Consider the following 12,561-nt stretch of genomic DNA (forward strand, 5'->3'; position numbering starts at 1 on the left):
TCTCTTGCTTTTGGAGAAAGAGAGAGCTCCGCTGTGCTGCAACCCACACGTGTGCCCACCTGCACATCCTTTGCTCGCCCACCCTTACCTGGCCCACAGTGCATTCCATGCCCCCCAGGAAGTCATCGTCATGGGTCCCAATGCTGGTGTGGCCACGGATGTCATAGACCTCAAAGCGCAACTTCTGCACTTCCTCGAAGTAATAGTCCACCATGAAGACCTTGGCAAAAACAGGGTTCAGGTTGCTTTTGATGACCTCCGATCTGTCCACCTGGGATGCACAGAAAGAAAAACAGGCACTCAAGATGGGTGGAGGGCCAGTGCAGGGCCAGTGCCAAGACAGATGGACTTGGAAGCAAGGCACTCAGACTCAAGTCCTGCTGCCACCTTTGCTCAGTTTAGGGGCTTTGGGCAAGCCGCTCGCTTCCAGTTCCCATCTGTGAAAGACCAACCTACCTCACAAGGTTGCTGTGAAATAAGTGAACATAAGGAAGATTCCAAAATCCATGTTAGTGCAGTATGTTCATTAGCCCAAATCAAAGATCAGGCAAAAATGTGCAAGCTTTCGAGATCTCCAGAGGTTCCACACCCCTGCTTTAGAAGCAATTGTTTGTGTAAACATGGCAAAATGTACACTGGACTTTTCTATCCTGGAATAACATTTCATTCGTTCGTTCGTTTATTCTTTCTTTCTTTATTACATTTCTATACCTCTGAATAGCCAAAGCTCTTCTTTCTTTTCTGTAAGAAGATAACGCATTCTGGAGGTCTGTTTTGTAAATAGTAAATGGACAAGAAAATGTGAGAGCCACAAATCCACAGGACTGTTCCCCCGAGATGCCCTGATAGAAATACTGGAGTTCTTCTGGATTAACAGTAAAAATGATTCTGATGAAAGGAAGGAGCTCAGCTTACGTGCCTTGCAGTGGGGAGAAAAGGAGAGAGAGAGAACTTTGCCTGCCCTTTATCTCTGGCTCCAGAGGGCTGGTGGTTATTTGAAGCAGCCGATAGCATCTGTGCTCCCTCCTCCCTTCTTAAGGGACAGGAGCTGCCACCCTATTAGTTTGACGCTTGTATGGAAAGGGAATAGAATTTTGCCTCAACATTCGGGGGAAATTGAATTGTGAGGGTGGTGAATGCAGATGAGATGCTAATGAGCCATTCCCCAGGCACTCATCCCAGTTTCTATGGGGAGGCTTTTTTGTCAGGGTGCCAGGTTTGGGGGGGGGGATTGTCAGGGTGCCACCTGATTCTCTCAAGCAGCAGGGAGATGCTGCCAAAGGTGCCTTACCGGCCTCTGCACCATCATCAAACTCTCCTCTCCCCATGGCTCATCTGGTCCATGGTTGAGCCCTCCCTCCCTCCCTTGTCCAAAGCAGGTCACAGGTCCCCTGGGCCCTTCCACACAGCTCCGAGGACATGGCTCATACCAGGGCCAGCCCAAGACATGTTGCTGCTGGGGGCAAAGCTGGCTGCAGTAGCAGTTGAAACTGATGCTGGCATGGGAATGCTGTCCAGCACCACACCTGCAACAACAGGGTAGTTTCATGGGGCCAGGACAGGTCATGCAGCCCACACACCTCTGTCCTCCAACAGAGGGGAACAGCTGAGGAGTCCAGGAGGAACACCCAGGTGGCTGCCACCACTGCCCCCCCCCCAGCATCTGCTGCCTGAAGCAATTGCCTCACTCTGCCTAATGGGAGGGCTGGCCCTGGTTCATACCCTATACACAACAGACACCACTAAGCAGTAGTGAATCCATCACAAGCAGGGGCTACCCAAGGCATTCTGTCTGAGGTGAAGGGCATCTTCTCATCTGTGGCCATCTGGGGAAACCAGGGGGGCCACAGGCCTGAGCTCCAACACCCTTGGTCTGGTGGCTCATTTGGTCCTGTCTTGCAGAAGGAGGACAGATCAGGGCACTCACTTGGCCTTCCCAGGCTTAGCTGCAACATGCGACATTTCAAGTGGGACCTCATGCGGGCCAGGGCTCCAAGGGGCTGTTTGGGATGCCAGAAACAACTAGGAATACGTCTTCCCCCCATCCCCAGCCTCCATCAATCACCTCTGCTGCCAGGAAGAGCCAGGAGGTACAGACTCTTTGGCTGCCCAGGTGAGGAGATGCCCTGCCCCCCCGACCAAAACATCACATGATGCTACTTGGCAAGATTTGGGACACACAATGATGATTCTCATCATTGAACCTCCTGGGAGTATCGCTGGGAGTGGCAGCGGCAGCATTTTACATTATCATCTCTTCTCCTCCCCACCCAGAAGCTTCAGTGCTCACCAACTTTAAAAAAGAACCTTGCGATGTAACTTTACAGAGAATTAGTGCCCAAATTTGCTTGTTTTCCTGTTCCCTCTGCCATCCTCCTCCCAACCCGACTCTTGTATCATGTGTATTAGATGGTGTGTGTTTTTTAAATCTTTGCACAGTCTCTAGAAAACTTTATGTGCTTTATAAATAAATAATAAGGGAAATAAAAGGAGATGAGAGGCTCTGGACAAGTGCAAGAACAGCACAGAGTCTTGAAGTACCTTAGAGCCTAACAGATTTATTGTGGCCTTAGCTGCCAGGGACCAGAGTCCACTTCAGCAGATGCATGAAAGTCACCCTCATCGGATCCGCAAAAACTTCTGCCCCAATGTGTGTCTTCAGGGCGGCACACGTCTCTCCACTGGTTTTGCTGCTGCAGGCTAACAGGGCTGCTGCTGCCGCTCTGGAAACTGAGCATGTGCAGAGTGCCTTCCTCATGCCGCTGAGGGCTCCATATACAGGACAGGATGATGGGCTTTCAGATCAAAGGGTGCCTCCAGGCAAGGCTTTTATCCCGCCGTCAGCCTGCCTCATTCACTGGGGAGCTGATGGCATCTTCCCTTCATAACCCTCCCATGTTTTCCCACCATTTCTTGCGTTTTTTTAAACCATGGAAAATCCGTGAAGGAAGAAAAGATGGAATAGCTGCCCAGCACCTACTGATTTGCTACCACGGGGACCCCTCTGACTGGAAGTCCCAAAGGGTATCATTCCAAACACCTTCTCTCCCTCCCTCTCACTCTCCGTTAACTGCCACAAACAACAGACCTGAAAGGATGAAGAACAAAGGCGCTCGTCCACACATGCTAAAGCGCCACTGGAACGAATGGGAAGTGTGCAAGAGTTCTTCTGTTTGTTTGTGCAGGAGATGTTCCTGGGCTTCAAGATCACCCTTGATTTCTGGAGCAGAGCTGACGCCTCTCTCCACCCCAGCAACCCCTTCCTTGGGCAGGGAAGGAAGTATACCCCCCGCTCCCAGTTTCTCACACCAGCAGGGAAGGCGGCAAGATTAGCCTGGACAATGCCTCCGTTTTCCATACTGATTGCGCAGCGGGCCTTCCATTTGCTTGCTCCAATCCTGATTTCATTTGAGTTTCAAAGAGCCAGCCAGTGGGATGCACACTCCGTGGCAATCAATTTCCCTAAAGCTCCTTTATCTCATGAAACCTCACCAAATATCTTCCCTCTAATGAGCGGGGATTTATTAATTAGATGCCATAACTGTCAGCTCTAATCTCCTCTAAAGATGCTGCTCAGCTCATCCTGGAGCAGCTCCTGCTCACCAACCCTCAGGATGCCGAGATTCAGCAGCCAAGCTGAAATAATGGAGTGGACAGATGGGCAGCCTCCATCCATCACGCATCCTCTTGCTCTGGCTGGGGAACCCCTGGTCCGTGTGCCTAATCTGGCCCATGGGGGTTCCCAATCCAGCCTGCGGAGGGCTGAGCTGGTAGCCGGGATCCCCTGGTTCCAGAAGCAGCTCTGTTGTTCTCCGACTAGAATGGCCTTAGTGTGAATCACAGACCAACGAAGAGTGCTGATGGGAACCAGAGACGGGGCCAGGACTGGGCTTGGTTGTACTAGGGAAGCAAGGCTTTGGAGGAACAGCTTGGTCTGCTCTGGCCTTGTTGGATTCCGGCAGGCCCAGGCCCAACCATAAGGCAGAGTGATGCGACCACTTCAGGAGACAGATGCTCGGGGCAGGCTGGCCTTTCCTCTTGAGCCCCCCCCATTCCCTTCTCTTGGAGGACAAAGCTTTGCGTGCCACATGTGTCCTGCGTGGGTAAACTAGCCTGCAGCCCTTGCATGTGGTGGAGGACGCTATCCCATTATCAGTGCCAACACAGCTGGCTTCAGTACGTGGAGCGGAGAGGAGTGCCATCTTGTCCTTTGTCTCAGGCACCAACATGCCTCGGGCTGTCCCTGGATGCTGGGGCCTGTGCTGCTCTGCAGTGGGGCTGGCATTGCCCTGTCTTGGGACTGAGTCCCTCTCATTCCTTCCCCATCTGTAAATAAAGTAGGGTGGCTGCATATGCGTTGCTGTGAAGGTCTGAGGCCTACAGAGACAAGGAAAAGAAAAAGGCCTGGAGTTTTTTTTGTTGGGAGGGCATATCCTTAAGAGGAGTAGTTTCACTTCCCCAATTAAGTTTCAGTTTCATTTCCCCAGTTATGTTTCATTTCTTCAGGTTTGAAGCAGTACTTCCGGTTTTGAGGAGGAGGGTATATAAAGAGAGTGAGAGAGCCAGTAAGAGCAGAGTCAGGGAGACCAGAGCCAGAAGAGGGAGCAGGAAGTAGCAGCCTAGAGAAGTCTAAGTACAGCTATTGTAAAGGAACTTACATTACATTACATTTTACATTTATACCCCACCTTTTTTCCTCTTGCAAGGAACCCAAGGTGGCTTACATTATCCTCCTCCTCTCCATTTTATCCTCACAACAACAACCCTGTGAGGTGGGTTGGGCTGAGAGTGTGTGACTGGCCCAAAGTCACCCAGTGAGCTTCCATGGCCGAGTGGGGACTAGAACCCGGATCTCCCAGCTCCTAGTCCAACACTCTTGCCACTACACCACACTGGCTGTCTTGTGTTTTGCAACTTTTATTTTCTCTTAGGGCCTTTTTTATCACTTAGCTCTATTGTGTAAATTCCTTTAGTTGTGATTTGCTTGCTTTAATTGACCAGTAAACTGCTGTGGTTAAACCCTGTGTCTAGAGTGTCAATCACCCCATGCCTATAGCCTAAACGCCACGTTACTTGGAAGGGGAAGGCAAAAGAAGGAAGGTGGGACTCTTAAGGAGTGAAGAGATCCTTAAGGAGTTGCTTAGGGGGTCCTGATCATAAGGGGAACCCAGGCAGTTGGCATAAAAAGGGGGAAATGTGGCACACACAAAAGAGGGCACTGATTTGCATAACATTTGTATGTGCTAATTTATATGGGGCCGCGGTGGCGTAGTGGTTAAGACGCTGAACTGCAGACTGGAAGGTCGGTAGGTCAGCAGTTCGAGACCCGAGTGCTGCGTGACGGAGTGAGCTCCCGTCTTCAGTCCCAGCTCCTGCCAACCTAGCAGTTCGAAAGCAAGAAATTGCAAGTAGATAAATAGGTACCACCTTGGCGGGAAAGGTGACAGCGTTCCGTGCACCTGGATGTTCAGTCATGCTGGCCACATGACCACGGAAGCATCTTCGGACAGCGCTGGCTCATCGGCTTAGAAACGGGGATGAGCACCGCACCCTAGAGTCGGACACGACTGGTTGGGGACACCTTTACCTTTTTTTTTAAATTTATATGGACAGATGCACATTCAGACACAATTACTATAATCCAACTAGAGATACAACGTGTCTCACCATAGTGAGGGCAGCTGGGGCCAGGTGACCAGTGTCCCTGCTCAGGTGCTCACTGCGGATGGGCCACTTCAAGGCCCCTGCTGCCGCTCCTTCTTAGGGTTCTTGATCTTTAAACTGGACTTGGACTGGGCAGCCCTTCAGACAGAGGACACTTCAGATAGTGGACTGTCCTCTGTAATGTAGGTCACCTGCCCCCCCAATGAATAGATCTTTGCAAAGACACTGCCATGTCAGCTGCACAAAGACAGGTAGCCCATCCTGCAAAGGCTAGTCTCCACTCCTCAGCCACCAGGGAAGAGTGAGCGGAGTGGATCTTTCCCCTCCTCCTGGGGAGCTCCAGGGGACAAAGCCCATCATCCACGTGACTGTCCCAGGTGCTAGCAAGCAACAAGATGCCAGGCCTCGGTGCCAGCTGCCAAGAGCCCTTTGGTCCACTGAAGCCTGAGCAGCTATCAGATGCTCTCTGGGGAAGTGGGAATCATTGCCACGTTGTTCTACTTCGCAGTGATGTTTAAATAACGAGGAGGCCTGAAACGGGGACTTTATCAATGTCAGGGCAAAACACCCCTTTGGGACACCAGCCAAAGTGATTTTCCATGGCCGTTAACGTGGGTCAGGACAGCGAGGCTCCCTCGAAAAGACAAGAGCCCATTTCGGTATTGATTCTTGCCATGCCATCTTCGCAGCAACGGTGTCTTTGCCCTGTCTGTTTCAGAAAATAAATCAGCCTCAGTAAGAGCCAAGCAGGCTCGTTCCAGGAAGGAAAGCTGTTCTACACGCAGGATGACATGGATCTGTCCCTTCTGCAGTGTTGCTGCAGGGGAGTGGAGCAATCTTAAGGACACCCCATGCTGTGCTAGGCCACATCCACATAGGGTGCAATCCTATGCATGTTTAAACAGAACAAAGTCCTACAACTCCCAGCATTCTTACTGTCTAAACAAGCATTGGATTGTGCCTTTAGCTCAGTGTTCTGCCTCTGGCAGGGGCTGGCCAGCTGCCCCTGGGAAGCTTGCAAAGACATCCCCTGTTTATCCCCAGCGTCTGGTATACAGATATACGTTGACTCTGAGCTTGAACAATATGGACTAGTCGACTGCCCAAAGAAGTGGGGTGTCTGTGTGCATATTTGGCTTATGCACTGGATTATGCTTCAGTATATGCTGCATTGGATCTCTAGCTGCAGTAGGATACAAAGCCCTGCTGGGATTCAGACCCTGCACAGAAAGCATAATATGGTCTCTCGCTGCACTATAGTTGTCTCCTCACCACATTTTCTAAGGCAACTCTACCCCAGAATCTGGGGAAAGCTGCCCCATGGGTTCCCCCTCAATCCAGGGCAAGGAATGATTGGGTTCGGACCAGGCAACTCTCCCTTGCACTTTGGAAACAACCTATTTTAAGGCCAGTCTGACTTTCCACTTTGAAATCCGTTGCCCTAATTTAGCTTTTGTTCCGCTCTGCTTAAGCTTTGTGATAATTTCTTAACAACATGATTGGCAATTAGAAGTTTTCCTGAGCTGAGCTTGCTAGATCAAAGCAAAACACTGTACAAGATCTTGCTGCCAATTAAATATAACTTGGAATGACCAGGTGGGTGGGCTGAATTTTGCTCAGGGCCTGACTATGATATTTGGGACTGGGAAAGGGTTGTTTACAAAGTAATAATCCTGGCTTTTGGGCAGGTTTGCTGTTGTGCCTCCCCTTGCAGTATGTGGCTTGCTTCTCTTTCTGTGGTGCACCTCTTGTCTGTGTACGGCACACTCAGGTCTGACCTGCACAGGCTGATCAGCTGGTTTTTTCCCCCCTTCTGCCCTATTGGAATGGTTGGGTCAGTAATTCTGCCTTTGTGCACAATTTGGGGGTTGGCAGCCTTTGAGGAGATTGTATGATTCTAAACTAATAGAAATTAAGACTTCCAGAACCTGAACTAAAGCAGAGGTCCATGCAAGTCCAGAAGAAATTAAGATAAACTCTGCTAAACCTGTGCTGCAAGGTAGCTCAAATGTAAGATATTGGGGGGCACTTTCATGTTGCTCCTTTGATAGCATATTAAGAAGGTTATGCCTGAACCAGAACTTTCAAATGGTGCATAATAACAAAGATGCAAAAGAGATAATGGCATCGGCTGTCTGGCTTTGAAATGGAGTCATCTGGAGAATGTTTGCTTTTGGGCTTAGCATACATTATGAGTACTATGATCTGACTGGATGCAAATATTAAAATCTGTCTACAAAAGGAGCGTGGGTTGCTTTACTTTCACTAGCCGCTGCATGCTGTATTCTGGGAGATGCCCCTCACGATGTCTTGCAATGTTGCAGAGGATGCTGATGTGCGGTTACTTAGTCAGACGCTGCCTTATACTGAGCCAGACCCTGGGTCAGTGTTGTCGACACTGACTGGCAGCAGCTCTCCACGGTTTCAGGAAGGATTCTCTCCTAACTGTACCTGGAGAACCCAGGGATTGACCTGGAACTTCTGCATGCAAAACTGGGGCTCTACCACTGAGCTACAGCCCCGCCCAGCTTGTGCATGGCTATGTGTGGCCTGGGAGTTCTGCTCAGAACGTTGTTCTTGTTTCCTTCAAATATTTGCAGAAGACCCACCTTTTTGGGAAGCCTCAGGCCAACTAAGCCACAGTCACTGAAATTAACATGCATGCTCTCCCTGTGTGTGCCCGCTCCCCCTGCCTCCCTCCCCTTCCTCCGTTGTCTCCCCTGTGCCAACATATGTTGACAGCAAGTCTCTCAGGGCAGGGACCTGTCCTCTCCAATTTCCTCACACACCATGCACATTGATGGTGGTGCTATATTAATCATAATTATGCAGGCAAGCAAGGCCGAAGTGTGGGCGGTAGGGGCAAGAGAGACATAGGCTGCAATCGTATAGACTCTTACCTGGGAGTAAGTCCCACTGAACCTAGAGGTTCCTACTTCTGAGCAGACATGTTTAGGGTTGCCTTGTAAGGGCTGAATCCAGATTTACACTGGATCAGCTGCATGGATGGAAGTGGACTTCGCCACCCCCTCTTTCCCACAGCCCCTCCAGGCTCCTGAAAATGCTACACAGAGTCAGGAGACCCTGCTGAATGGGGAGAGCAGTGGTGTGGGTGGGAGGGGGATCCCCCCAAATTGGGCAGGGAGACCTTCCGCCAGAGGAGCCCTTCCCTTCGTGGAAGGCAGTTCCTGGACCCAGCCCACTACCTTCCTCTCTTGGATTTTCAAAAGTTGCCAAATATGTTGGCTGAAGGTCGCCACAAGCCGGGATTAATTGGAGCCCAAGTGGCTTTTTCCGTGTGGTTTTCTAGACAGTCCCGAGACAATCCAGATGGCTGCCCAGCATCCCCATGACTGCCCTTGGCCCAACCCTTTCCCTCTTGCCCCTTTCTCTGAGCCCCCGATGTCCCCCTGACTCTGCTCACAGGCTCAAAGCTTGGGGGTTGCCAACTTTTTTACTCATTCTGCACCTGTGCCCTTAACAGCAGCCTGATCCTCAGAGAAAGTGCCATGGCTCAGTGGCAAAGCACACAGTTTGCCTGTAACAGGTCCCCGGTGCAGTCCCTGTTATTTCCAGGCAGCACTGGGAAAGACACCCTCCCCGCACACCTCTGGAGAGTCACTGCCAGTCCGTGGAGATCTTTCTGACCTAGGCGGACTGGAGGTCTGGCTCAGTACAAGGAAGCTTCAAATGTTTCTGTGAAGACATTTGCAGGCGATAGCACTGCATGCCGTGAAATGCTTCACCTGCTAACATTAATGGCACAGGAACGGCTAGGCCATTTTTTCCTGGTCAGCTGGCAACCATCACCTGGTTCTCTTTGTAGATGGCACAGCATTTTCTAGAGACCATGCCAGAAGGATTGAAGACTGCCGTGTGGGCAGCTCTGCCCATTGCCCTGTAAAGCTTGATCCTACCTGAAAAGGGGCAGCCAAAGTGTGTGCATGCACGTATTCCCGCAGTTGAGCTATCCAGAAAGCTTTTAACAGCCCCCATTCATCATGCAAATCGCAAGGGGACCGGGACTTAGTGGGAAGAATGCTATCACCACCCAACACATGAGGGCTTAGTCCGCCTGTACCCAAGGTTGGCAGGAGACTCCTGTATCATCTGGCCAACTTTCTGCCTTTCCCTGTCCCCTCACCCCACCCCCATGCCATCACAGTCCCGCAGGGGACTGTAAGATTGTTCATTCAAATACTCAGACTTTCCCCATGCTGCCTATGTAGAACAGAGCTCATAACAAATGCTTGGTCAAAATTGTTTGCTGAGAACACGGACTCCTTGTCTGGCCGTGCCGTCACTGGCCATGCACGGTAGGGAAGGAGGGCCATCGCGCCGGGGGAGAGGGAGCCCCTGCTTTGCCTACAGATGGTCCCAGGTCCAATCCCTGGCATCTCCAGAGACAGTCGGGGAAGACGGCAGTTTGGAAACCTGGAAAACAGCTGCCAGTTGGTATCGACCAGCCTGCCCCAACCACGTGCCCCCAGATGTGCTAGACTACAACTCCCATAACCCATGGGAGTTGTAGTCCAGCACATCTGTAGGGAACCAGATTGGGGCAGGCTAGTACAGGCAAAACTGAGCTCGGCAGATCAATGGTTTCATTTGGCATAAAGCAGCTCTGTGGGGTCCAATGACCCACACAGGGAGGTGTGTTTGCACAGGCGTGTTTGCAGAGGCTTCTGCTGGTGGTGAGTTATGCAGATGATGATGCCTTTGCCAGTTTGTTTTTTTCTTTTTAAAATAGGCAGTGTGGTTGTGTGAATGGGGGACATGGAAAGAGGCACAAACCTGGGAGTTCTGCCCAAGATCATCTAGTCCAGGGGTGTTGAACCTCAGGCCTATGGGCCAAATCCAGCCCAGCTGTGGTCCTGATCCAGCATTCCAGGGACCGCCAGATGGCCCGACCCCCTTTCCCTCGACCACCAGCCATTTGCTACTTTTCTGTGGTTCCACCCCCATTCTAAAAGGTAGAAATACCTCTCTCAGGGCTTAGTTACCGGTAGTACGAGTCTTAAGTTTCAATGTGCTGTTATTTCTTGCCTTGCTTCTTCTGCCTTTGGCCCTGCCCACCACTGGAATGCAGCCCCCCCCCCCCGCAGCTTCTCCAAAACTGAATTTGGCCTTTGGCCTGAAAGATGGTCACACCCTGGTGTAATTCAACCAGATGTTCTGCATCAGCCAGCCCAAACTTTTACTGAAACAAAGCACTCCCAGGAAGGTGCCAATGCTGCCTCACACATAGCAACTTTGTCCAGTGTGTAACATTGTCAGGAGGCTTTCCCCAATGCAAGCTTTTGGGTATCACTGAACTCTCCATCAAGCAGAACAGAAAGGGAGCTTTTGAGACCAACATGGCAACTGCTCTCCACTGAACGAATGTTAGGATTAAAGTTGACACTCCCCTGCTTTCCCCCCGCCCTGCTCGCCCGCTTTCTGTGCCCACAATGCCATAGGAGCTGCTCACTCAACAACAATCACTGCAAGAAGCATTGGAGGAGGTGCATGAGAGGAGCGAGGGTTTCTCTGCCAGCCCACAATGTGGTGGCAGACCTGGAAACTACTTGGGAAAAGACAGTAAGGAATTTGAAGCCCAGGAATTCAAGAAGCTCTGAAGCCCCAAACTTCGCTAGGACCCTTACTAATAGGAACAGCAATAGCAATTAGCATTGTGTATTGCTGAAAGCATTTCACATACTGTTTTCAGCAATCGTCACAACAACTCTGCAAATGAGGCTAATATTATTCTCATATTGCAGATGAGGGGCTGAGATTTGCCTAAGCCCCCTCTCCACTAGTGAGTTCCTGGACCCCCGAGAACTTCTCCTGATTCACAACTCAGCAGTCAACCTTTTGAATGGCATTGGGGCCGCTGGCAGGCTGCTGGCGCACCATGGGATGCCAGGTGCATACTGGCATGCCTGGCACATGTTGCGCCAGGGGGCCCATCAGCCTTTGTCTCCGATCTATCAGTCTGAGCGCACTGCCCTTCATCCTCCAGAAGGGGCAGCCAAAAAGTTCGCTCCAAACCAAAAAGCCCTAGACAGAGAAAAGGCCTTTGGACGGTTCAAAGGGCTCGTTGTTCCGAGTCTTCCAGCCCACCTGCCTGGCCTTTATTACCACCGCAGGCTCGGAGGCTCACACAGAGGATGACAGTCCTCCACGCCAGCGTCTAACGAGCATCTGATGCTACAGGCAATTAACCCTGAAGCTGTTACAAAAGAACCATGTGCTGGGAAGCGAGACGTAGCAACCAGAATGCCAGGAGCTTTTGCAAGCACAAAAGGAAGCAACGAATTCCAGGCAGGAAGAGGCTGGCAGGAGGCCCAGAAGAGGGAGAGGAAGAGAGGGGGGTCGCCAGGAGATGTCGTGACCAAGGAGGTCACTGGCGGCTCTGTGAAAGCCACCTGGGAGTCAGAGGCAGGGCAGGCCAAGCCGACCCCGGGACAGGCAGCGGGAGGAAGATGGCAGAGCCAAGCTCCCTTATCCTGTGGGAACAGATCCTTCCACGCAGATTTAATCTCAGGGCTTAGCTGGAACCTTGGCTTGCTTGGGTCTGGTCCCAAAATCTCCCTCTCTCTTCAGTGTCAGGGTTCACCCCTGAATTATGTGACGTGATACTGGGGAGAGTGCCTCTGAGCATGTCAAGAGGGAATTTCCTTCATCAAACTAAGTTATCACCACCCACTTTCACACATTTGGGTTTGGGGAGCAGTGATTCCAACGTCCAGGCAGCTTGTCCATCTAATGCAGGAGTGGGCAACTTGTGGCCCTCCAAATGTTTTGGCCTACAATTCACCAATGGTTATCCAGGCTAGGGCTGCTGCGAGTTGCAGGGCAAAACATCTGGAGGGCCACAAGTTGCCCACCCCTGCTCAATAAAACACTGCTTTC

The 12,561-nt window shown here is 51.2% G+C and overlaps 1 protein-coding gene across 1 annotated transcript in view; it reads right to left on the reverse strand.

Moving 5' to 3' along the window:
- The window catches only part of CPNE7 (copine 7), a 42,421-nt gene that overhangs the window by 23,265 nt on the left and 6,595 nt on the right, over positions 1–12,561 (reverse strand). The window contains exon 2 of the mRNA XM_084812697.1: positions 89–271. Within this exon, the coding sequence (XP_084668823.1) occupies positions 89–271 (183 nt within the window). The remainder of the gene's footprint in view (positions 1–88; positions 272–12,561) is intronic.

Source organism: Heloderma suspectum, chromosome 8, assembly GCF_057233095.1.
Source record: "Heloderma suspectum isolate Gila_16-S chromosome 8, 16-S_ref, whole genome shotgun sequence".
Classification (NCBI taxonomy): Eukaryota; Metazoa; Chordata; class Lepidosauria; order Squamata; family Helodermatidae; genus Heloderma; species Heloderma suspectum.